At 39.9% G+C, this 22748-nt stretch overlaps 1 protein-coding gene across 5 annotated transcripts in view; it reads left to right on the top strand.

The window, feature by feature from the left end:
* The first annotated feature begins 123 nt into the window (after window positions 1-123).
* PEX5L (peroxisomal biogenesis factor 5 like) overlaps window positions 124-22748 on the top strand; it is a 239956-nt gene continuing 217331 nt past the window's right edge. Inside the window, exon 1 of one of the 5 annotated variants that reach the window (XM_004382311.2) lies at window positions 124-472. In XM_004382311.2, coding sequence (XP_004382368.1) covers window positions 452-472 — 21 coding nt within the window. In that variant the 5' untranslated portion in view covers window positions 124-451. The remainder of the gene's footprint in view (window positions 473-22748) is intronic. The other 4 variants (XM_004382307.1, XM_004382313.2, XM_004382310.2 and 1 more) reach the window with 4 other exon arrangements.

The raw sequence follows: 22748 nt of genomic DNA on the forward strand, positions 1-22748 counted from the left end.
CGTGGCCGGGAGGGCGGCGCGCGCCCAGCTCGGCGGCTGCGGCGGCGGTGTGGGCGCTCGCGTCAGGGCTGGGAGGAGGAGAGGGTTCGCGGCGGAGGGAGGAGAGACATGAGGCAGCCCGGCAGGAAGCGAGAAAGAGTTGGGTGGAGAGGGGGTGAGTTTTAGGGACGCCGGGCGAGCAGGACTCCGCCTGCGGAGAGCTGGCCGGCCGGGCTCTGCCTTCCCCGCGCGCTCCGGCGCCTCTTTCAGCACCGCGAGCGGTGAACAGTTCCCGGCGCCCTCGGGGCTGCCCTGGGGCCGCGCCGGCCGGGCTACCTGGAGCCTTCGGGGGGCTCAAGGGCGCCCTCGGAGAACCCAGGGCGCACGCCGCCCTCTCCCTCTTTGGGCGTGCAAGTAAATACGGGGAAAAGCATCCGGCGGCCGCAGGGAGCCCTGGAGAAACCGAAGCAGAATGTACCAGGGACACATGCAGGTAAGACATTTCCACTGAGCTGGAAAGCAATCTCGGGGGCTAATCTAAGAGGGAGACGAGTCACCAAGTTACTGTGGTCAAGTGCTGCCTTCACACGATTCAACAAGTGAAATGGCGCACCACGAGCATGACATTTCTGTTAACCCCTCCGGTAAAACTAGACGGGGGTCCGAGGGTGGGAGAAGGTGAGGAGAGACCTCGGAACTTCGGCTGGGGGAGGTCTGTGTTCTGTGCATTCCCTGAGCTTGTTTCTGTAAAGTTTCAAGGAAGCCCCGGAGATGACCGTATTTCTGTTGTAATCCTGTTGAGGCACCTCGCACTATGTCAGCTGAAGGACGAACAATCATAGGAAAGACACGCTTTTCTGTCACTCATCTGCAAGGGTTTCTTGACAGTTTGAACATGTCGCCACTTTCCTATCATTGTTTTAGGTGTTGTTTTTCTAAGGGGTTTGTGCTGTATTTTGCCCCCTTCAGATGGTGGGACGTGGTCACCTATCCCGGTGGTCACAGGATGACTTGGGAGGATGAATTTGAAACACATGTCCGAGCGGCTCTCAGGTTTTTCAGGCGAGGTGCTGCCTCTGTAGTTACTAGTGTTCATCCGAGCTGATCCCTGCTTCTCTCGGATGCAGATACAATTCTGGGCAAGATTACTTTAACCTCGACTCTAGTCCTTTACTCACGTGGTTGGTTCTTCCCTGTAAAGGCAGGTGTATGCTTTAGAAAAATGAAATACTAGCTCAGCTTCCTAAAGTGTGATCTGGGCTCTTTTTGCTGTCCTTAAATGCTTTAGTCATCAGGTCTGAAGTTTGGGCTTCCTTCCCATTCTAAAGATGGTCTAATACAGTCAGCAGATGTGGTGCCTTCACCCTGGTGTCCCAGTGTGAATACTGAGTTCTGTGTCGTTTATAGCAGGTGAAAATAAATAAACAAACATGTTGCTGTGTTCGTGACTTAGTATTACCCAATATTTAATTTTCAGGTCTGTGGGGACATTCTTCTGGACTATAATCTACTTTTATATCCAGTATTTTATTATATTCACAAGTTTTGTAAGAATGCTGAATCAGCATTAACCAGAAATCCTAAAGCATTTTCCATATTATTGACATAATCCTGTTTGGAAAATTATTAAAGCAATTATATCACATTTAATGGATAATAATTAATGACTGAAATATATTTCTAAATATAGATAGTAAACATAATCTATATGTTTCTTATAAAATCTACCCTGATTTAAGAGTTTAATAACAAAGAGGCATTCAAATAATGGCTGCCGAAAAAATTAGCAAAGGGTTATTACTATAGTTTTATGCTTCATCTGCACTGAAGAATGGTACTTAGTATTTATATATTATGTATTTATTACCTTTAACAATTTTTTCACAGGGATAAAATAGGAAGATTTTAGTAAGTAGAATCGATCTTCAGAAAATTGTTCATTCACACAAAATTCGTAATTGACTACTCGGGACAAAACTTTCCACAATATTTTTTTTGTCTGAAAGTGTTTTATTGCAAGTAAAGAATTGAAGCAATAATCTGGTAAATTCAGGCACCCAAAAATAATTTAAACTCAATTTTCTGACTATTTTAAGGGAGGATATTATTTAAAGTTGAACTGTCTAGAACAGTGTCTGAGTTTGAGAACAGACAAATGTAAGAGTCTAAATAAGCATCCAGCTTAACGTTCTCTTGTGCACTGCCATAATAGCAGATGTGATGGCTTGCAGCAAAACTCACAAATCTTTGCTGCCAAGCTTGACTTGGAACGTTGCTGGATAAAGGCTGTAATCAATATGCTTGCCAGCATTTCAAAGCACAATGCTTTTCTCCTGTTTACTATTGACCATTAACATTAAACATAAAACTTCCAAGATCTTAGGAGGTGTGTTTAGTAGCTATTCAATGCTATCATCTGAGTGGAAACCACCCCCCCACCCCCCCAAAAAAGCCTTTTGCAGTCTGGTTTATACTTGTTTGTTTACATTTTTAAACTCTAATCTCTTTCCCAAAGAATGACATTTAACCTACCGTCAAAATCTCTGTTGTGCTGATGTATTTAGATTAGATAACATTTTGTTATTAGACCTAGTATCATCTTCCTGTATGTACCTGGCTCTAATCACAGACAGGAGGAATATAGCCCAAATATTTAAAAATGTTTCTGATGAAAAATCTGAATACATGTTTGGTATACTGAACCAGGGATGGGCAGAATTACTAGTATTTCTGCCAGCTTTGTAGTTCATTTGAAGCACTGGCTTTACTTGGCTGAGACCTTGAAACAGGAGTGAAACAGAAAATGTTTGCAATCATTTGTTGTACCTTCTAATTCTTCTCTGTTAGAATAAAACGCCTTGTAAATAAGCAATCTGGAGTGGGAAGGTGTTCCCTTGGGGCCTTAAAACACAGTCTAATTTGAAACTCCTATAGTGCCTTTGTTTTTGCAACTGAATGATTTTGCAAATAAAGTCTATTCTATGGCTAATACATCCAGGTTACCGTGGGGCCTGAATTCATCTTAAAAACCACAAACTTCTCACATGTTTGATTTACTTTGCTGGTTCGTCTGAAGACAAAAGTTGCCATCAATTACATTTCCAGTCAGAGCATAACCTAGTAGAATATATTTCTTGTATGTATGTATATATATATATATATATATGTATGTAGCTTAGGGGCAGGGCCCTGGAGTTGTACTGTTTTCCAACTGCCTTGCCAGTTACTTCCAAGGGGAATTTATCTCCCCAGCAACTTAAGCATAGGTTGTTTCTCTAGTGACTATTTTAGTTTTGTTTTTTTTCCTTTTAACCAAGAGGGCTAGTGATGATTAAATACACTTTAATATTAGTTCTGACAAAACTCACTATTTCTAATTGATGACCTATGTTCTTAATCCCCCAATATCTCTGTATGTTCTGTGCTTTGGGGCTTATTTGAATATGTGCATATGAGTTAACACTGCCAATTAGAGTAAAATCATTATGTGTCTCTGAATATTTCCTAAATCAAACTTGTTTTTTTTTCCTGGGGAGGTATAAATATAGAGCAATATGATGTCAATTTTGCAGTAACATTTGCTTTTTCATTATTAATGAAGCATCCAAGGTAATTTTTTTTGTTATAAAAGAAAAATTATTTCAAAAGGCAATCAAACAAAAAGAATCTACTTGTAATTGTAACTGATCTTTATTATAAACATTCAAAATTGACTTTTTAAACCTATTCAAGCCAACTGAGGAATCATTTCACATCCTTTAGCCTCACAGGACACAAACTGAAGAATATTTACATGGCAAAAATGATAATGTTATTAGCAGCTCGAAAAGTAGCTGTTTTATTTGTCTTCCCCCAAAGGGGTTTTGCGTTTGTCTGTGTGTTTGTCTCTATTTATGACTTTATTTAAGCTTTTTCTTAAAATTTTCACGAAAGCAAAAAGCTTAGACAACATAAATTATGTGAGTACGTTAGACTTGGTCCCTTGGATTCGTTGAAATTCACTAGAAACAAGGCACAGAAGACTTCAGCTCAAGACAGGTTCTTAGAATGTTGTTTTCAACGTTTACAACAGCAGCTGGTCATAATTGAGACCCTCAGCAAAACTGTAAAGTAGGTAACATTTATCACGGCAACTTCCATCTCTCTAACAGGGCCTTTTCCCCCTCCTGATACTACTCTTTTCAATCCTGTCTCATTTCTTTATTAACCCTTTGATGAGCTGTTGACCGCTAACACAGATATAACTAATGCCAGTACATCAAACACACAGCCCACCGTGGTTTTTTGTATTTTCAGAGAATCTTTGAAGACTAGTTTAGTGGTGGAGGTGGGGTGGTTAAAGGGGAATGGGGCAGTGCTGGCGTAAGGCAGGAGTTGGGTTGTTGTTATTTTGGTCAGCATCAGCTGCTGCCTTCCTCTGTCCCCCAGCTCTGACAGCACCTGCCCCCGCCCAAAAGTCTGTCCATGAGTAATAATGAGCATTAATGCAATGAATTTATTGTCAGAAATATTACTACCTAGACCTCTGTTGAAGGAAACCCGTTAAAGTTAAGCCGATGTCCACAACTATGCACGAAGCCCCTGCGAGATTGCCGAGTGCCTCCTGGTGTATTTACCTGTAAGGCAGGTTTTCTGTAGATTTAATGTTCAGGTTCTGACATGTAAAAGTTATAATAGTTTTGGTATAATATTGCAAAATATTTGATTAACCTGAACATTTCATTCCCCAGCCATACTGGCCAAGAGTTTGCTTTATAAACTTGCTGTAAGAAACACAATATGTTCTTCTTAGATTTTGTTTATGGTTTATAAACATTCTTCCCAAAAGCAGGTGTTTGAAAGTAAAAATTTCAGCATCTGAATGTTTTGACCATAAAACATTTTTTAAAGTAAAGAATAGGGAAAGATTCCACCAGAACTTGTTAATTTTAAAATCCTGACTCTGGTGTTACCACGCCAACTCTGGAAACACTAAGATGTGATGCATCGTGTAGTCAAAACATCTGGCAGGATGCGTTTTTCGACTTTCCATTGAGATGTCACGTTGCCAACAGAGGCATAAGCTAGAGCTGTTTAAAGGTTTCATATTTTAGCAGTAACTTTTTGAAACATTTATAAAATAATCAGTGTGCATTTCCTGCTCCAAATAGGAAGGTAAATCCCAGCCTAGTGCTTCCTTGTTAAGTGACCTGCGTCCCCTGAGTATTCTGGAACATCTAAACATCATGTGATTTCAAATATGCTGGTGGAGAAAATGGGGATGCCAAGTTTATGAAACATTTGTCACCTTCTTATAATTCATAATTTTCAGAAGAAACAGTCCTCTTACAGCACGTAACCCATGGGTCAGAGATCAGAGTGCTGTGAATTGGGGTTTCTATTTCTTTCAATGACCCCTTCTTTCACTCACTTTCACCCCCATGTCACCTATTCCATCCTCTTTAATAGAAAAACCAAATGGAAGACCTCCTTTGCCAGTCCACTAAGAAAGAGTGTATATTTTTATATATTATATTATTAGAGTATACAAAATATAAACAGGAAGACAATTAATTCCTCATTGATTCAATACCAAAACCATTGTTCAGAGTTCAGGGTATAATACAACACGCTGCCAATTGTGTCTTATAATGTCATTTTTGACTGATCCTTATTAGTAATCAATGTACCATTTCTGCTATTAAAACTCTATTAGATAAATGACCGATATCATACTCTACGTAAGATTTCATTGACTAGATCACCATTATGGGTTACTTTTGAGACAATCATGGTTAGAAATTGCACAGATGAAAAATAATGAGCTCATTTAAATAGGAAAAGGCTGCTTGCCCACCATTCCATTAAAGAGGAGCACACAGAACCCTGCCAGCAGCTCTGAGATGGGGTGAACCTGAGCCAAGTGGGAGAGCTCTCATTGCAGGTACATGCACAACTCCCTAAAGCCCTGCTCGTGCACAGGTACCGCTGACAAACCCTGCAAGTTGGCCTTAGAGTAGCAACATTTTTTTTTGCAAATGAAAGACCATATGGTGAGCTATGAATCATAAAGATTCCAAGGAAGAACTGGTGCTGCTGTGATGTCAGAAATCTACTCAGGGAGCCACAAAATTCCCACTCCCACACAACCTCTTAAAAATCGTGTTGTTCCTTAAGCAATAGGTATGGTAGGGGAATTCATAACCATGTCATATGAGCAATGGTTGAAGGAACTGGGAATGCTTGACTTAAAAGAAAAAACTTGGGGATACCATGTGATTTTATATAAATATTTGATGGGTTAGCATGTAGAATCAACAGTCAACATCATGGAAGCATCAGACAAGAAATCAAATGGCATATTGCATTGGGCAAATCTGTGTCAAAAGACCTCTTTAAAGTTTTACAAGGGTGAGATGTCACTTTGATGACTAAGATGTATATAACTCAGGCCATGGTCTTTTCAAACTGCATTTGAACTGTGATGTTGGCAAAGAATGTTGACTATTCCATCTACTGCCAAAATAACAAAGAAATCAATCTCAGAAGAAATACAACCAGAATGTTCCTTAGAAGGGAGGATGGAGAGACTTCAACTCAAGTACTTTGGACGCATCAGGAGAGAGAGACCAATCTCTAGAAAAGGACATCCTATTTGGTAAAGTAGAGGGCCCACAAAGTCTAAGGAAACCTCAGTGAGATGGGTTGATGCAACAATGAACTCAAACATACCACCAATGATGAAGATGGAGCATGACTGGGCAACGTTTCATTCTGTTATACATAAGGTCACCATGAGTCAGAACAGACTCAGCAGCAACTAATAATCGCATGTAGAAAGAGGATAGAATTGTTTTCTGCACATCTTGATTACAACTAGTATCACCTCAGGATGAGGTCAGAAGTTTTCTCAAGGCAATGACGCTAAGAAGGCACTGGGTCCAGCACCCAGTTCCGACTGTGTGAGGTGCCTACTTGGAAATGGAAGAGGCCTAGAGTGAAGAGAGAGTGACAGGTGAGCAGAGCACAGTGACTCTGTGCACACACAGGACTCTCTACCGAGACCACTGCGCCTTGTGGAAGAAATCCCCTGAAAAGCACCATGAGAAAGACCGCACGAGGTACGTGTATGTTTGTATGTGCGTATCTGTATGTCTTACCAAAAATGGTTATAGTCTACTTAAGTAATGACAAAGTAGAAAAAGCAAAATTTAACATATCCTGGGAGATATTCCCTGGTCATCTGATAGTATAAATGTGGGTATCAGACAGAGGCATGCAAGCACCGTCACGCAAAGTGACCAAAAATAGTAAAAGGTCAGAAAATATGGAACCTCCTTCAGGAAAGTACATGGAGAAAAAAATTAAAACAGCATGAGAAGATGAAGCTTCTGGAGCTGCAAAACATTCCTTTACCCCCTTTCATATAGGCTAACACCCCCCCACCTCGTGCTGCAGGTACTGAGGGGTATCAGATGATCCTACGTAGATGTAACATCTGAGTGAGCAGGGGCAACGGCCACATTAGTGTGCAGACATGTTCAAATATGTGCATTCTGTAGATAAAATTAATAACAACCTCTTTCTCAAACTTGAAACAATTCTTCCCATTACTAAACAGCATTTCTGACTCTTTAAAAAAAAAAACGAAACACTGCTGTCGAGTCCCTTTCGACTCTTAGCAACCCGATAAGACAGAGTAGACCTGCCCTGTAGGGTTTCCAGAGCTGTAACCTTTATGGAAGCAGCCTGCCACATTTTTCTCCCGTGGAGCAGCTGGTTGGTTCAAACTGCTGACCTTTCTGTTAGCAGCTGAGTGCTTTAACCACTGCACCACCAATTCAGTAGTCACTGACTCTTAGTTCAGTATTTTTCCTCTGTAATCAAGCTTCCATTTTATCTCCTTGCTATCATTCATCCAGTTAACATTTCTATTCCTCGAAATACAAAGTATGTGTCCGAGTGGCTTAGAAATTGCTCTGCACTGAGGTTTGAAGTGGCGCTGAGAGAGGCCATATGCCCTGAGTGAGCAGTGATTGGGCAGGTGCTCATATGCGCGGAGCTGCCTAGGAGCTTGTTAGAAATGCAGACGCGCAGGCCCGCCCAGACCTACTGAATCGGAAACGGGATGTTTTCAAGGTCCCCCGAGCTTCATATGCACATTAATGTGTGAGAAGCACTGATGTAAAAAACCTCTGCGTGGAGAACAAAGCCTGAGCTGTTGAGCTGAGACCCTCAAAAAAGTTCATTATTGGGTAGCTTTCTGATATCACAGAGGCATGGTGTGGTCCCTGAAAGAGGAGCCGACAAGAGCAGCTATTACAGTTATGCATGAATTTAATGCCTTCTTTATATTGACTTGAAATCGGTCTCCATCCAGTCAGTTCTGGTTTTCCCTTCTGGAGAAGTGCACAATAAACCTAATATGGTCACTTGAATGAAACAAACCTTCCAATATTTAGAGAACAGTCATGTCCCCTAGCCCCTTAAATTTTTTCTTCTCCAAGATAAACGGCCCAGTTCACTCAGTCGTGTCTTATAATGGCACTTCTGATGTTTTCGTGGCTTTGGGGAAGTGTGGTCCTCCAGACAGGACACGCTACTCAGAATGTGATCTGACCAACACCAAGCACTGGGTGACTGTGTACCTCTCGAGAAAGACATTTATTCAGACAGCCTAAGACCACTGTAGTTTCTTTTGACTGACTTGTTCTCTACATTATTCCGATGTTTCTATTCTCTTAATCGCCGGGAGTTAGCTCACAAGTATTTGGTTTTTACAGCAGAGTAATCTTGGATCCAAATGTGCTGAGCAGAATGATCTGGTTGACAGCTTCTTGGTACTTTTATTCTGTGTTCCCAGCATGTCCAACAATTGCTCTAATGTTTAGGTTTTGGATCATAGAATCCTGAGCTTGAAAATGTTTTGTTCAACCATCTTATTTCACAAATGAGGAAATCGAGGTCTAGAGAATTTAAGTGATTGGCTCAAAAAGCCCCAGGTTGGTTAGTTAGCAGAGCTAGTACTGGAGTGAAAGCCTGCAGACCCCAATGTACTCTCTCCTGTGCAGGCAGTCCCTGGGTTGCAAACAAGTTCCGTTCCTAAGTCTGTCTTTAAGTTGAATTTGTATGTAAGTCAGAACAGTTAGGCACGGTCGGTATCTAACGTCGGTCAAATGTTTGTCTAAATGTGTATATAGTGCACCTTTCAGCGCATAAAAAACATTAAAGAGACACTTCCGGATACACTGAAACATCTTTGGCGTAATAATACAATAATAATTGTGATGTTTTGGTGTGTGTCACCAAGTGGCTCCCAGTTGTTATTACCAACCATTGTATGTACCTCAGATTTTTAATATACTCGGCTTTGCAGGGGTTAGTTCGTAACTACAGGCTGTACGTAAATCGGATGTTCGTAACCCGGGGACAACCTGTACACTATCATTCTTTACTTTGATGTTTATTGTAATAAAAAATCTAAATGAGAAGTACACATTATAATAAACCACTAGCTGTTTCCAATTATCCAGGTGTTTGGCATTTAGTCACTAAAATTGCTATTTTTCCTGCTTTTCAGTTAAAGTATACCTACTACAGTTCCAACTAATTATAAATATACAAATTATGTATAACTAATATGCTGTATAACATTGTGTTCAGTTTTAGCAGTTATTTGGCTGAGAGTGAAAGAAAGTCCGGTCTATAAGTGTATTATAAGAGTGGAACGAAGCGCCATGAAAAGTCGTATCATTTCTTTTCCTAAGGGTGTTCACTTTCAGGTCTCTCATTAAAATAACGAGGTTGACCGTTTGAGTGGACTGGTGTGACAGGTTCTTGGAACTACTTTCCTAAATACACAAGTAAATCAATCAAGAGTTCTTAGCTGTGAACAACAGAAGCCAACTCTGGCTCATCTAAGCAGAAAGAGGATTTATTAAAAGTATGTTCGCACAATTAATAAATATAGATGGGTTGATGAAGATATAAAAATCACCATTTTGCTATTGTCATCGTAAAAACTGGTTAAAGCAAGAATGATCGGTGGAGGCTGAATCGGAGAATGGGGCCAGTTTGATGAGGAACAGAATATTTATATAATATCAGAGAATCACCCATAAATTACAAAAGAAAAAGTAGTAGTAACTTTTCAGTGGCGAAATTGAGCAATTCCTTAGCTGAATAGTCAAAATCAACTTTACCAATGGGGCAGGGAGCATCATGAGCCTCTGGTCGTGAGGACTGAGAAGACACACATCACTTATGCTCCTGCCAAAATGTACAACCTGGATCTAATTGTGAGCAAACCTCAGACAGCCCTGAAATGAGGGGTAATACATCAGATACCAGATTGCATTTCTCAAAAATATCAACATTATGAAAACAAAGAAAAGATGATAAATTGTTCCAAATTATAAGGAGATTAAAGAAATATGACAATTAAATGCAATACATGCTCCCAGATTGGATCTTGGACTGGGAAAGAAAATTTCTCTAAAGGACACCATTGGCACAATCAACAAAACTGGAATATGGACTGTAAAGACTATCAATTATCAATGTTAAATTTCCTGAACTTCATAACTGTACTGTGGCTGTGTAAGAAAATATCCTTGTTTATAGGAAATACGTGCTGCAGAATGAAGGGGTAAAGGGGCATGTTAAAAGTTGGTAAATCTGGGGAAAGGGTATGGGGAAGTGTCTTGTACTACTCCCAAAACTTTTCTGTAATCTTGAGATTATTTGAAAATAAAACATCTTAAAGAATTTTTAAAAGGATATATTGGGGCACTCCCGGATTCCCCAACCTAGGCTGAGAACACAGGTGGGAAAGGAGCATCCAGGCAATAGGGAGGGACACAGCCAAGTCAAATTCTGAACCAACTAGTGCGAATCCCACTGCTGCCCTCACTGAACAAGGAGCTTCAGAGCTCGCACCCTTGATACTGCCGACTTGGACACTGTTCAGCCACTGCACTGCTGCTGCTGCACAGGAACCCTGTGTTGGTGCTCCAGCTTCTACCACTCATTGCCAGGGTAGGTTCTCTACCAGCTCCCAATTCAAAGCAGGTTAGCTGTGGATCATTGGTGGAGCCTGGGTCATACATCCATACCCTAGCTGCAAGGGAGTCTGGGAAAGTGCATGTGTGTCTACCACCAAGTGGGTAACTTCCTAAATGTAGGTAGAGAGTTCAATTTGGGAAAGTTAAAAAAAAAAAAAAGTCCTCTATAATATGTTATAGATATTGGTTGAAAGTAGAATATATACCTACCTCTCTATCTTGACTTGATTTGGGTCCAGTCTGCCTTGAAGGATAAGAGTTAAAAAGAAATAATTATTTTTAAGCTCTATGCTTATTTAGTACTACCTGCCATTACATGCAGGCCTATAGGAGAATATAATAAAACCAGACCATCCTGATTTATTAAATCATGCAGAAAAAAAAAAAAAGAGCAGAATGATACCTCTGTCATTCATCAATGCTCATCTACTGCTAACTGCTATTCTTTCTGAGAGATTGGAAAGAGTCCTCTGAAGAATTCAGTAATTAATCAGGGAATTAAAATACGTACCCTGTACCTTAGTGATAAGAACATCTTTTCCCTCCATACGCAGGAATGTAATGTGGGATACTGGGCACGCTAGTGGTTCATATTCATCCAAAGGATGATCATAATCAAGATACCCTGTGTGTTGAGTCATTAATATTGATACACAGTCTCTTTTAGAAAGATTGGTCTTTAGAAAGATTGATAAGACAAAAAGAACATATTCTTAAACTTGGGGCCAGATTAAATTAAAATAGAATTTTGGAGATACAAAGGTATTTAAGATATGAAGCCCTGGTGGCGCAGTGGTTAAGAGCTAGGTGCTAAAAAAAAAAAAAAGGTCGGCTGTTCACATCCAACAGCCGCTCCTTGGAAACCCTATGGGGCAGTTCTACTCTGTCCTATAGGGTCGCTATGAGTCGGAACCGATTCAGTGGCACCTAACAACAACGAAGGTGTTTAGAATTCTGGTAGCTCAGCTTTGTCATTTCGCAGAGAAGGAAGCAAAGGGCTAGGTCTTGATGGGTCAGACTTCTTAAATTCCTTGCCTCTCTCCAGAGTGAAAAAAAAAAAAGTATGCTGAAAGGCTTTGGATGGCATATGTCATACATCTCTTAGTAATCCTTCACAGCTGAAGAGGTAACAAAACATTAAGAGCCTGCTCAAGAGCTTACACGGAGGATAAGATAGGCCCAAGTTCAAATCCCAGCTTCATCACCTATTAGCTGTGTGATCTTGGTCTAGTAACTTATCCTCTCTGAACCCCACTTTCCTGATCTGTGACGTGAATATATTGACACACTGTGATGACTTTGTCAGGATAAAATGGGACGATGTAATATAAGAGACAGCACGTAATACGTGCTCAACTGATCTGAGCTCTTATTTATGCTTTTCTAGAACTTGCAAAGTATTTTATAAACGTTATGTGTGGAAGCGCAACTTCACCTGGTTGTTCACAATGGGGGCAGATGCCTAATTTTATTGTTCTCTTACAGTTCTGGATTTTTTTTTCCAGTTCCCCCTTCCATACATTCTGAATATTTATTCACCCTTCGGTATTCCACTCAAATGTCACCTCCTTACTGAGTGTAGCTCTGCACCATGTCCCTCCCCGCTCCACCACGAAACTAAGGATGCCTTCCTCAGTGCTTCCTGGGCACCTTGTATGCATCACTAACACCATAATTAGTGTAGATTTAGTTATTTATTTTTAACTCAGCATCTCTGACTACTTGTAAGCTGTCTGTGATAATAACTATATTCAATACATCTTTACATCCTGGAGGCTAGAATAGTGTTAGGGAAATACTGCTAATGTAGTGTTTACTGAATGAATAGATGAATTGGTAAGTGAATACATGAAAGTGAATGAATGAATGAAATACTCAGAAAAACCAACCCCTTACTGTCCTGAATAAGGACTGCAAAGTGCAGTTGGAATGGTCTCTGATTCTAAGACACACAAGTCCCAGGATTTGGTCTATTCCCATGGGTTTCAGGAGCAAATGCATATCAAGGGAAGTTTCCACACACTTGAAAGCGAGTCAATTACAGGGAAACCTTATAAACCTTATGATTAGATTGCCACCGTAATTGACCAACACTCCACTGTCAAAGCAGAGTCTGTGCGTTTAATGGATTCACCCTTTCTAAAGCCCGAGGACAGTTCGGGGCTGCAGAGTCAGAAATATAATAGATTCTTCTAATGGTTTCTAACTGTAGCTCTAACTGGCTAAGGTCATTTGGAATTAGAATCCCTCGCTGTAGGGTTCTGCACACCCACTCACCATCTCAGCTAGATGTCAGCAGCGATTTTGACAATGGTGCTAACACATGCCCCAGGCTAGCTGAGGTCGTGACAGAACAGCATGGTGGGAACTGGTCTAGGAGGAGGTCATTGCTTATACCAGTTGTCAGGGTTACTCATACCTCCTCAGTTACACACACAGAGTTTTCCAAGGACCATAGGAAAGAGCTGTGGTCACGGTGTCCATCCAAAGCACTTGTTTGTTTTGTGAGTCTGTCTAAATATGGAGATCTTATTATGTCCCCACAGTTACTTCCATATGAGAGTCTGAGATTTGGAGGAGATAGTCTTCCCATTCATATCGGTTAAAAAGATGAAGAAATCACATGTCACTCTAACAGGAGAGAGAGAGAGTGTGTGTGTGTGTGTGCCCACGTGTGCGTGCATCTGTGCACCTGTGAAGGTGTGTGATGAAAGGTGAAGGAGTAAGCTCTGTTTTACGAAAGATATTCAAACAGAGATTGGATGCTAGCTTGCCAAGGCCTTTGTGGATGATTGCCAGCTTTCCTTCCAGCTCGAGGATCCTATTATCATCAGGCTCTTAGTTCTTGATATCAAACACATCCATGAGTGCTTGACCAGGGCAGATCTCCCTAGTTTACTATAACCATACCATGGTTTATTCTTTGTGAAGTCAAGATCAGCCTCTCCTAAGTCTTCATTTCTTCTTGGGAGGATCCTGCTGTACTCCCTCTTCCCCATCTGCAAATAACAAGAGATATTTTCTTATAAACCTGTCCCTAATATGGCAGAACTCTCGGCTGTGATAGAATACTGATTTCTCTGTGACAATAGTCACTTTTTGTGGGAGGCTCATAGAAGTTAATCTTTAGTGCTTCAGTGAGGTTGGCAGAGGATAGATACTTTACTTTGTCTTGCTGATTCAGAGAGTGCGGCACATCGGGTTTGACCGCCTCGCCCAGCCTTCCTCAGCAAGTCAGGGTCTGAGGACCAGAATCTGTGTCTTCTGTTCTTCTCTTTATTGCTTGAGCCAGTATAGCAAATTCAGGCCACATCTCCATGTCAGTACCTCAGCTATTGCAAAATGACTCAGCTAACAGGACAAAAAGGATTTTGCAAGTTTTCTGAAACATTGCAGCGGCCTTGGAAGGTAGGAATCTCTGATACATTCATTATACCATTTACTCAAGAGAGATGCTAAATCCATACAGCTTTTTCTATTCTCTGAACTCAACGTCTGTGTATATTAGTTTAGTACCTTCAAGGTAACTATGTGTGTGATGGGGTGCACTTGGCTATGAGAGTACATAACAGGGATGAAGCATCCAACCTTTTGTGCAGAAAGTCTCCCTAGAATTAGAGACACCCAAAAGGCCAGAACAGCCAGTGAGGCTGTAGGGCTAATCAAAGCTCAAAAGCCCAGCGCAGAGCCTCTGTGTTGTGTGTATAGAGGCGAAGTCTCGGATTGTATGTATAAACCAAGTCAAAATATCCCCCCAAAATTCTGTCACTTACCTACATGTTTTACTTACATGATTCCAAATATTTTGTGCTTTGTTTGCTATTTAAAACATTCAAAAATAATACGGTGGTGAACTCACAGTTTCATTTTTTACTTCAATGTTTTAACTGTACTAAACTCATCTTTAAAATACCTAATTTTACTACTGAAAAGTTAGTAGATACTCACTTGAGAGAACTATCTTAATTTCTTCTGCTCTGTGATAGTTAAGATTGTATGTCACCTTGGCTGGGTGATGATTCTCAGTGGTTTGGCAGTTATGTAATGATGTAATTATCCTCCATTTTGTGATATAATGTAATCACCTCCATGGTATGATCTGAAGTGATCAGGCAGTCAGTTGTAAGGGGAGTTTTCACAGGGGTGTGGTTTGTGTCCAATATATATGGATGTTCTGGCAAATCTTGCTAGCTTTTGCTTGCTCTGGATCCCGTATCCAGCTCGTCATCATTTGACCTCTGGTTCTTGGAACTTGAGTTAGTGGCCTGCTATTATCACCCGCCAGTCTTGGGATTCGTCAGCCTCTACAGCCCGTGAGCCAGAAGCCTGCCATCTGCCCTGCTGATCTTGGGTTCATCAGTCCTTGCAGCTACATGAGTCAGAAGAAGCCTCCAGTTGACACCTGCCCCATGGACTTGAGACTTGCCTGCATCTACAACCACGTGAGCCATTTCCTTGAGATAAATCTCTCTATATATAGAGAGAGAAGCAAAACCAGCGAAGTGTGTGTGTGTGTATATATATATATAGAGAGAGAGAGAGTAGCAAAACCAGTGAAGTGTGTGTGTGCATGTATATATATATATAGAGAGAGAGAGGCAGGCTGGGCCATTATACACACACACACATACACACACACACACACTTCACTGGTTTTGCTTCCCTAGAGAACCCAGCCTAAGACATGCTCTTAGTGATCTATTTTATGCAGAGATAGAAAAAAAATACCAGTTTTGTTGAAAGAGAATTACTTCTAAATGGTACAGTCAAGATTGCTGTGGAGGAAATCTACATAGATTTTACTTGTTAATCTCAATTGATATTCAAATATCTACTTAAAATGGAACCACTGCTCCCTAATTTCTTAAAATCAATTTTAAATTATTGTCATTAATTTAGGAATGGGAAGACCAAAAGGTAGCATCATAAAAGTCAGATTGTGATCACATTGACCAACTAGCCCAATGTAAAAATATTAAAATAAAAATCATGTTTTTGTTCATAGAAGATTTTGTCAAATTTAATATTTTTAGAGATCAACTTCTAGCACATACGTATGATTATTTCCTGGTGACATAATCAATGATAATAGAATTTAAATGTCCTGTGTTTTGTCAAAGAAGCTTTAATCTAACTAATCTTCCATTTTAAGTGCTAAAATACAAGTATTCTGCACCTAGTTTGCCAAGAATCATCATTTTATCTGTGGTTTGTACTGCACATAATTCTGTTTCCTCAGTAAATGTTTAGTTATCTTGTTTTCAGGTAGAGAAATGCTGAACTATCTAGGCTGAAAGCGCAATCAAGCTGGCACCTGCGCTCATCCTCAATCGGTTAGTTCTCCTCAGTTAGAAATCAATATGACTGACTGACCGCCTCTACCTAGAAAATCCCTGCTCCAACTCAAAGTCTACATGTCCAGAACCGGACTTGTTATCACCACCACCACCCTCCGTAAAGCCCACCTCTTCTGTTTCCTGGACTGTTTAACAACACCACCATCCACTCAACCTCCCAAACTAGAAACCTGGCATCACCCTCTCTTCTTTATCTCTCACTCCCTAAATCAAATCTAAGTGCTCTTGAACTTACTTCCTAATTCACTGCTGTTCCGCCCTGTCTCTCCCTCCTCACAGCTGCCACCTTAAATCACTTTTTTATCATCTTTACCTGAAGAGTCACTATAGCCCTCCACCCAGTCCTTTTGCTTCAGAGCTATGTATCTTACCTCTTTACTGAAGCATTAATTTGATCATATCACTGTTTTATTTGAAGTCCTTTGATTGTACACAATCACTTATAACAATATTTTTTTCCTAAGCGCAGTCCTCTTCAGAATTGTTATCTAGAATGCTTGTTAAAGATGCTCCCTGAGGGTGCGGCCTGGGAAACTGCATGCACTTTAACACTCTTCATGTGAATTTATGCACACTGAAGTGTAAAAACCACTGGCCAGTAGCATCAGATATGACTTAGAAGGTGTATCTATGTGGTCTACTCATTTACAACTTCTCATAAGCATCCTGAACTCTAGCCTTGTTAAATTTTGTATACCAAAACCAAACCCATTGCCATCCAGTCAACTCCAACTCATGGTGACCCTAGAGGACAGAGTAGAACTGTCCCATAGGGTTTCCAAGGCTGTAATCTTTACAGAAGCAGACTGCCACATCTTTCTCCCACAGAGCAGCTGGTGGGTTCAAACCATCAATCTTTTGGTTAGCAGCCAGCTACTTAACCATTATGCCACCAGAGCTCCTTTTAAATGTTGTACACTTCCCCAAACTGGACCTGTGCTTCCATGCCCCTGACCTTCTTTATGATGCTCTTTCTGGGTGGAACACCTACCATCTCACCCACCTGCCTTATACCTGCTCATCCGTCAAAGCTCAGTTAAAGAGATATTTCCTACAGGAGCCTTTCCCGGCCCCCCAGGGTAGGTTAGACACTATTTCCCTGCTCCCATAGCACCCCGAGCTTGTGCACTTCTGTCTTAGCTCCTCCCACCCTGCTCCCTGGGGGCTCTGTTGGCTGTGTCTTGTTCATCTTTTCAACCCTGGTGCCTAGTACAGGGCCTGCCCATAGTGGGTGAGCAATACATGTTGGTTAAATAATGAATCATTGAACTGATTCACTTTGTAAATTGCTTTAATTGATCTGCTTCATTTGATTTAAACTCTTGGAAATTCTCATAGACCACACAGATTGAGTGTCTTATCTGGGATCTTTGAAGATGGAATCAAATGATTATGAAAGTGCATGAGTCCCTTTAAAAATTAATTCCTGAGTAATGCATTCCAACTCCTAGCTGATTTAAAAAAAAAAAAAAAAAAGTGTCAGGTATGAGGAACCAAAGGAAGTGGATGAGCAGAGGGCTGGCTCCCAGGCCTGCTTCTGCTGTATGCCTTGGGGCGCATCCCGTAATTTCTGATGGTCCCAGTTTTCGCATCCACAGAACGACTAGATAGAATCAAAATCTTTCCCTAGTACTGTAATTTTACTATTCTAAACTAAAATTTATTAAATTACCACTTTTGAGGTATTACTTAATGCCATAAAAAAGCAGTAAATGGTATGTAGATTTTACTGCATGTAAGTGAATATTGGATTTTTTAAGGAAAAAAACTGATCATCCATAACATTCGACCAATATTGCATTTACTTCACTTTGTAATATTTTGTTGGTTTGTGTTTGGATTTTTCTTTTATCAGAGTTAACTGATTGGAGTATTATATGAAATGTTAATCATCTGTTATTTATCCTCACGAATTATATTATTATGAGTGGAATGGATGTGGGGATATCCTTTGACCAAGAAGATGATCTCCACATTTTCCTTATGGTTTTCAGAGCCGTGGGGAAAAACTCAGGGTGAGGCCTTGCTCCAGGTTGCAGCACTCTCTACCTTTGTAGCCTTGGACGAGTTTCTTAACCTCTCTGAGCATCTCAAACTAAAAAATTGAAGTGTTCAATAATTCACACAAAAGCCTGATTGCTTGACAATAAGAGCACAGATTTATTGCCAGATTTTAATACTATGTTTTCTGCTTGAAAAAATCCTTTTATTATTACTTGTGTAAAAAACGTTGTTCACAATATTCAATTAATAGAGACTGTCTCATTAAAATAGAGACCAGCATTTCTAATTTTTAAAAATTCTATAATAAGGTGATCATGATGGAATTATACTCACAAACTAATTAATGGAATAAATTAGTTGCAGATGGAAGTATTTCTGTTTACTTTTATCTGTCTGACTTCCTTAGTAAACCATAAGGAAATACAGCTATGCTCATAGGTGGCTGTTTCAAATGCAATTCCTTTGTAAACTGCCCTCAGTATGCCTACCCACTTAGAGAGAACTGAAGGAGGAAAAATGATGGCAAATGAACTGGGAAACCTGACCCTAAAGGTATGTGTCTTCCCTAAATCACTGAAATTGCCTATTTGAGGATTCAGAATAAGGTGTCATCATAAGTCAAAAGTAGTAACTGGAAATTAAAACTGTGATCAGAGCAAGACGCGTCCCTTTAATAGGAAACCAGCAGATTTAATATCTCAGGGCTGTGAACGTTCTTGGCAAACATTGATTTACTAAAGAGCAACAGAAGCTGATCAGATAGAAGGAATATTTGTGCATTTATTCATGAATTCTTTAAGTAAGCTTGATTATATGAGCGAATCACAGTCTACCGTATTTTTATGCAACTAACCCATGCCTTCTGTATTTGGTTGCCAGCCACACTCTCCTCCCCCCTTCCCCCAAGGTATTTTCATAAGCAAGATCTGGTAAACTTTTTTTACAGCAATATGTGGAAAAGGATCAGCATGAAGGCACTTGTGAGGGTGCCTTCATGGGGGAGGCCGCAGCCGACAAACACAGAAGATGTGCGTTATTTGCATAAAAATACAGTACATTAAAACATAAAATCCCAAAGATGTGGAGTTCAAAGTCTTGACTTTATTCCTAACTGAGATCCAATATGTTCTTAAATGACCTATCTGATGTTTCCTGGCCCACCCACAGCCTGCCAGATGCTGCCTCATTTAGGAATGGAAAGGATCATTTATCACTCCTCTTTCCCCTCTCAATTCTCTTCCCGTCTGCACACAATGAAAACAGACACCAATACACAGAGCTAGAAGAAATGGCTTTTTATATAGTGACCATTCACACCGAGCTGTACAATTTAGTCAGGTGCACTGATTTCTGTGGCTCCGAAATGGCTTTAATAAAGCAGCCCTCAAACTCCAGTCTTACTGTTTTGGATTACAAAGAAAATCCCAGACAACTTGAAGGAACCAAATTTGCAACAGCTTCAGAAAGCCATTCAAGAAGCAGGGGAAGCCCTTGAAAAGCATAGTACCTGACTGTCATCAGATAAGACAGACAGGCATGGATGACAGGCTTATTGGGCTGTCTAACTGTCTCCCCGAAATCTTCTCTGGGTTTTTGTGCTGGTTTGCAGGGCAGTGGAGCCCTGGCGGTCCAGTGGTTAAGACGCGACCTTTTGAATTCACCAGCCTCTCCCTGTAAATCCTATGGAGCTGTTCTTCTCTGTCATATGGGGTCGCTATGAGAATTCAACTCGACGGCAGTGGGTTTGCAGGGAAGCAGCCAGTCTCCCATTAGAATGAACAAGGTCCCCGGGTCAACAGAAACTCTTCTCCTGTCTAAAAACGCACCTAACATTAAGTCAAAAGGCAAGTTTAGAAATGGCCACATAGTCACAAATGTTGGTATTGTTTTTAACCTGAATTTTTATTTAAAAAAAAAATTATGTTCTGATTTATATCATAGTTTATATTCATGATAACTTTGTCAAGTCAGGTCACCAGCAGAGGCACAGATTGCTAGTTCCCTGGTAATTATCTACGGCGAGTTAGTGATGAGGGCAGGACCAGCCTCCTTCCCAATCTGCGTTCAGTGTATTTCCTTTAGAAGGTGTTTACATGAGCTACACAGCTGTGAAAGGCGCCAGCCCTTTCAGTAGTAAGGTTACCACAGCCCTACCAAACAATAGAAAATATAAAACCAATCAGCAACAATTGATATGTATGCTTTTCTCTTATTTATGTGAGGGATATGGTATACAGGTGAGGAATCAGAATACTACCTTTGGAGGGAAAGGTTATATATATGTTCCATACAGTGCCTGACACACTATACAACCATAATAAATATAAATTTCTGAAATCCAATTCATTTTCTGGCTACACTCCCAGGAAGGCTTATCTGATTTCTAAAATGTAGGTGCTAAAATAAAATCTGAGAAGCACAGAGCAGAATAAGAAATAGATCTCTTCAGCATATCTGGTATCCCCCCACCCTGAGTCCTCCTTCTTCATCTTACTTTCCTTTGTTTTGAATTCTGATCCCTTTCTCTGACCCAGACCTTTCCAGAGGCTTGTATCCAAGTCATGTTCATAAAAGTAAATATTCATTCATTGTACAATGTTTTTGAGCACCTTCTCTTATAGAAACGAAACTTAATGATAATCCCTCTCATGAGAGAGTTTAAAATTCAGTTGAAAAGACACACACAAACTTCCATGGGAAGATCAGACTCAAATAAGGAAACAATTCAAAACTAAGTGTGAAGTGTATGGAAAATGATCATTTTAAAATATGTCTAAATTGCGCATGACTTACAGAAGTAATACACTCCGTTTGAGAGTAACTTAATGGGTCATATATACAGTGTTTTGAATTAGGTATCAAAAAATAGTCCCCAATCATATAGAATGATTAAAAAATTTCCTGTATTGAAATGGCAGCTTTTCACATAATTCAAACTGACCACAGCTTCAAATTACATTTTAGGACTATGTAAAGGGAGGGAAACTTGAGAAGTCATCCTGAAGTTTGAATCGGTAATCTGTATATTCTTTTTTTCAATGTTATTTCATAGCCTAGATGGTATGTGAGAAAAATGTCCCCTTCTCAAAACGGCAAAGAGAAAATCATAAAGGATATTTCTGTCAGGGGATGGGTAAACATTTAAGTTTAGTGAACTATAATTTCAAGCTATTTATAAGCAAAAATATAGTGGTAGAGTGGTTCTCCTGATTCCTTCATACCAAAAAATTAGACTTATATCTGTAAACAGATCTTTTTTCTTTTGTAATGACACAGAACTTTACCCACTAGAAGGAATCTTCTATAGAAGTTAACACAGTATAAAACTTTGTTTTGTAATATAACTTCAGGTATAAATATGACATGTTAATGAACAGAGTAATAATCACTCTTTTTGCAATAAAAAATTCAAGTAATAAAATTTTAAGTTAGTTAGCTCCATGAGTCAGTAACAGTCTGTTCTTCAGAATTCCCATGTAATAAAAGGTGTTAGTTAATAAAACAAATAAGCCATAGCCTAAATGCAAATTATATTTATGGAAAGTGTTCAGACAGTGATGCAGATAAATTAACCAAAGTAATAAATAGCAACATTTAAGAATAATACTTTGCAGCTAAATCAGAAAAAAATGGTAAAATCCATCAGCAAGCCTCTGTCTGAGTCTTGGAAACTCCGCATCATTCAGCTCCGAGTAAAGATCAAAGCCAGGCCTTTACAGAAGGCACATCGTTTCTAGGGCTGACCTTGGCTCCAGACACTCTGGTAGTACACATCTACTTCTTTTGAGATGGAAACCAGAAAGAATTTTCTATCTTGTTTATCCTCCGACAGGTAACCCAACCATATATATTCAAGGTCAAATTAAACAATCAAATCAAGATCAGTTGAGGGTAGGAATGCTGTGTTAGTATCTTGTGAATGTCATTTATTTTAAATTAGAAATTCTTAAAGACAGGATCAGGATCTTAAACATTCACATATAGAGAGAGAAAGAGATGGATATAGATTTATAGAAATACTTCATAGCACTAAGCTGGCACCTAGTTAATAGGAAGTTAACTTAAACATTAGAGACAGCATAAGGATTTGTATAAAACTTTAAATTCTATGATCGACCCATTCACCAAAGCCATTCTTCTCCAGGGCATGACCTGGCCACATTTTTCTGGGGATGAGCTTGAGGAACTAGAATGAAATAATGAGATGAGATTGAGGAACTAGAGTGAAATAATGAGATAAGATTGAGGAACTAGAATGAAATAATGAGATGAGATTGAGGAACTAGAATGAAATAATGAGATGAGATTGAGGAACTAGAATGAAATGATGAGATGAGATTGAGGAACTAGAATGAAATGATGAGAT

Source organism: Trichechus manatus, unplaced genomic scaffold (genome assembly GCF_000243295.1).
Source record: "Trichechus manatus latirostris isolate Lorelei unplaced genomic scaffold, TriManLat1.0 scaffold00092, whole genome shotgun sequence".
NCBI lineage: Eukaryota > Metazoa > Chordata > Mammalia > Sirenia > Trichechidae > Trichechus > Trichechus manatus.